The following is a 4,060-nucleotide window of genomic DNA, read 5'->3' as shown; positions in this document are numbered from 1 at the left end:
TAAAAACTAGTGTTTTGAATATTGGAATAGTGGGTTGAATCGCAATTTTTACTCCAAAACTAGCTTTTATAGTAGAGACACCCCATGTAAAAAAGTCATTAGTATAAAGTCAAAAATACCCTTTCCCGTATTTCTTCGCATAACATTCATGTCAGCCGCTGAATCACGAAAGACGGTCCATCATATATTCTTGCCAGACCGCTGTTGCAAACTGTTGGACCGGTCTAAGAAAGTGTCAGACCACAACTACGAACTACCAGAACGGAACAAAAACATTATTGGACTGCTTTATTACTTGCCGGACTGGAGAGAGAGAGAGGGAGGCATGGACCTTACAAAAGAGAAAGGGTATTTTGGTCTTAAGTTGAGCTCTTTTTTTTTTTTGATTTGGGGGTATACGCTATACAAAACAGTATTGGGGTTTAGTGAGTGATCTAAATAGTAATTGGGGGAGGTTGCCTAAGAAGTTTTAAATTGAGGGTGTATATGTAGTTTTTTCTTATCACAACTATTCTCACTCATTAGATATCAAATTGGATGGCTTGGGTTGAATCATGAAGTCCGATTTTTTTTTAATTTTGTGTCCATTCAATAACATTTTTACAACTATCCATTTTGAAATCTAAGTGATACGGATGAGTGTACACCCTTAGGTCCTAAGTCTCGAATAAATGAGAGACTTGGATCGGGTAGTTGCTAGCCCTGTTCGATTTTATGATTTTTGAAACCCCAAGTAAAATACTTTATAGGAATGTTAGGAGCCCTTGATTTTTAGATGTAACTTCCTCAACCTACAGGCCAACCTAAAAAAAAAACACATGTGCAAAAAAAATAAGGGATTATTTACAAAGGGACCATTTATCTTTTATACATGAAGGTGACAATCATTTTTACTCATAAATTAGATGGCTTAGGGTGAGTCAGGAAGGCCATTTTTTAAAAAAAACTTTGTGTCTATTCAATGATACTATTAAAGCCATCCATTTTGAAATTTAAGGGACAAGAATAATTGTGACATTCATGTACAAATGATAAATGATCTCTTTATAGACAATCCCAACACATAATGCTCTAAGATTGAATAAAGGACGTCCAATTTTTTTGACAGTGAGTTCCAGGGTTATCGAGAACCAAAAAATCAAATTTGTTATCAAAATACTCCTCTCTGATGTAGATCCTAAATTTCCATAATGAAAAACCTTCTAGAAAGTGAAAATTATGTAGCCCTTTTGCCCGATAGAGTAAATGTATAGTAATGCTCCCGCGGAAGTACACGATACGCGATAACCTATTAATTCAGTAAATGTCAGGTCAGTTGAGGGAAAAGAAAACCAGGACACTTCGTGGTTTCCACGAAATGAACAATGACTTCTATGATTGCATTGACCCACCTTCAATTTGGTGGGTGTAGGGGTACTTTTTGGTTAACTTCAGCTTATTTCGCCTGCTTTTTAATCATCTAGATCATTACCTTTTCTGGTTGAGACCTCAAAATCATTTCAATTTCAATTTTGCAAATTGTTGGGGTTTGGCAAGTGCAATGCTTTTGTTGTTTTATTGTTTTTGCATTCTCTCTCTGTTATTTTCCTCTCTTTTTTTCCCTCTCTCTCTCTGTTATTTTCCCTCTCACTATCTCTCAGGGCTCCCTGTTTGGCATTGATGTCCTGGATTCTGGTAGCGGTTGTTTTCCAACAAGGGTATCTCTGTTCTTGGACGTTTATATCTCTGTTCTTGGACGTTTATGTGGCAATATAAAAAACTATGAGGAAAAGAATAAAATCAGTATTAGGTAAACAGCCCTACTGAATTTTTGAATAAACAAATTGATTGATAGTCTATGTAAGAGTTGAAAGATCATCAAGTCAAGGAAATTATAAAGAAAACCAAAAAAATAAAAAATTTGATAGAGGAAGACAAGACCATATAAAGTATTCAATTTGTGCAGTTCTACAAAAATAAATTGGTGTATGATCAAAATCAGAAGCTGGGTTCTGTGGAATCTCTGCTTCCAATTCATACAATTCGTTGAATAATTGATGCAAGACCAAAAACAAGAAGTTGGTTTTGTGCAGTCTTTCTATTTCAGTCTATTTATCTCCTCAAGAATTGAAGGAATGTGTTCTAAAATTGTTAATGAAACAGAGAGGCCATATTCTAAATGGACCAGAGAAGAGAATAAGTTGTTCGAGCTAGCTTTGGCCGTCGTCGATGAAGAAAACCCGGATAGGTGGAGTAATATTGCAGCCATAGTCGGACGGAGAAGTGCAGAGGAGGTCGAGAAACACTATGCATTCCTTGTTGAGGATATACAGCGTATTGAGTCTGATAAAGTACCCATCCCAGATTACATAATCCCTTTTTCTCAGGATTCTGTATATGCAGAAGTGATTTTTTGTCATGTTGATTTCAGTGGATTGCTTGGTATTGGTGAAGAACAGCAGGCGTGAGTTTCCTTGCTCTATCACTCTAGGATTATTGTAGCATGGCTTTTCCTCTACTTCGTTAATTTTCTTTTTCTTTTGATTTTTGATGGTCAAAAATAGATTATTTGGAGGGTCCAAAAGGTTTAGTTACTGTAGTAGTTCCTGCAAACGGGTTATGGAAGTAATTCTATGATCTTACTTCTTGTAAATCTTGATTTGCATTTTGTAGGTTTTTAGTAAATATATTTGAGCATTCTTATGAAGAGATCTAGAAGGATCTCTCTCATGCTTATCAGTATGAAAGATGACTTGATGTAATTCCTCTAGTGGAACTTAATATATAAATCTTATTATGGATTGACCATGAGACCTATTTTTTCATTTTAAATTTCTAATTGTTTCTATGTTCTTGTTTTGTGCAATCTTGCTTTTGTCTTTTCAATTGTTAGACTCAAGAAATATTTTCGTCTTCAGAATTACATATCCTACTCTGCCTTAGTTTCAAATGATGATTTTTTTTTATCCTTAACAATTTAAAAAAAAAAGAAAAAGGATTTTGTTTAATCGTTTATTTTGGAGAAATGGGTTGAAGCATTTCAATAACAAGAACTTTGAAGAGACACATCTGCTTTGAAGATGCATCTCTACAACCCTTGGATCATCTTGGAGTAAAATGGTTTTAGAACCTAAAAGGGCATCAATGTTTTGTGATACCTGGATTCGTTATTTCTTGATAACTGAATTCAAAACATATGTTTAAGATGAATTGCTATCTATTTTTCTGTACTTCGTATTGAAATTAGTAGACTGCTGATCTTCAATAGGCGACCAGGTTTCAAAATCCATGTTAATTTAAGTCCAGAACTTTTTTTGTTATTTTAGAAAGGGGCAAAGTCAAAATAGATAAGCTTGTTAGAAATTTTACAGTAGGATTCTTGGAATGCTTGCAAGAAACCTCCTATTCCTAGAGAAATAAAATAGTAGTGCCGGTTTTTTTTTTGTTACTGATAAAAAAATCCAACAAATCAGAGAGTGTGTGGACTGATCAAAGAGATGTTCCTTGCTTGGCCTTTTCTTGCCATGGAATTTAACAATTCTCAATTTCTTAATACTACGGATTTGATCGGTAAGCAATTGGAGCCTTGCCATCTTTGCTGAAGTCTCAGAAGATTATTCTGGGGGAGAGGAATAATAAACCTTCAAAAGGTATAGCAGAGAGGTTTTGCATATAATGTACGAAAGCTAAGAAAAAGTACCCAAGATAAAAGCTGATTACATCAGTGATATTGTCCAGAAAAATAAAATGAACGAGAAATTTGAGCAATTGTTAAAGGGACCATGAGGTTTGGAATAAGACCTTGGATATTTTGAGTGGTTTAAAGCAAATTAAGGAATTTTGGAAGGTTCTTATTAAATGTCAAAAGAATATGTTCTTTAAATCATTTTGACAAAAGAATCATTACAGTTTGGACTTGTAATATCTAATGGACAATTCATGCCAGGAAGTACATCTAATCCATCTGCAACTGTCAATTTAGATCATAGTTTAGTGTTTAACAATCCAGAGAGAACTGTAGAAAATTCCAGTGATTAAATGCCTGGACTGGCCAGGGTCCCAAGCTCGAGCCAGAGGCTGA

General features: G+C 34.8%; 1 protein-coding gene across 2 annotated transcripts; it reads left to right on the top strand.

The window, feature by feature from the left end:
* Positions 1–422: 422 nt before the first annotated feature.
* LOC18430113 (protein RADIALIS-like 3) lies at positions 423–2,790 on the top strand. 2 transcript variants are annotated; one of them, XM_088859720.1, is made up of 2 exons: positions 423–1,401; positions 2,143–2,790. In XM_088859720.1, the coding sequence occupies exons 1-2, from the start codon at positions 1,365–1,367 to the stop codon at positions 2,445–2,447; spliced, it is 342 nt and encodes a 113-aa protein (XP_088715846.1). In that variant the 5' UTR covers positions 423–1,364; the 3' UTR covers positions 2,448–2,790. The 2 variants fall into 2 exon arrangements, 1 of the variants encoding a protein (XP_088715846.1); XR_016050301.1 differs by lacking the exon at positions 423–1,401 and adding an exon at positions 1,420–1,697 and having other exon boundaries at positions 2,143–2,337.
* The last annotated feature ends 1,270 nt before the right edge of the window (positions 2,791–4,060 follow it).

This window comes from Amborella trichopoda, chromosome 2 (genome assembly GCF_054954075.1).
Source record: "Amborella trichopoda isolate Santa Cruz 75 chromosome 2, AtrichopodaSantaCruz75HAP2 v2.0, whole genome shotgun sequence".
Taxonomy (NCBI): Eukaryota; Viridiplantae; Streptophyta; class Magnoliopsida; order Amborellales; family Amborellaceae; genus Amborella; species Amborella trichopoda.
This window is presented reverse-complemented; position numbering and strand designations above follow the sequence as displayed.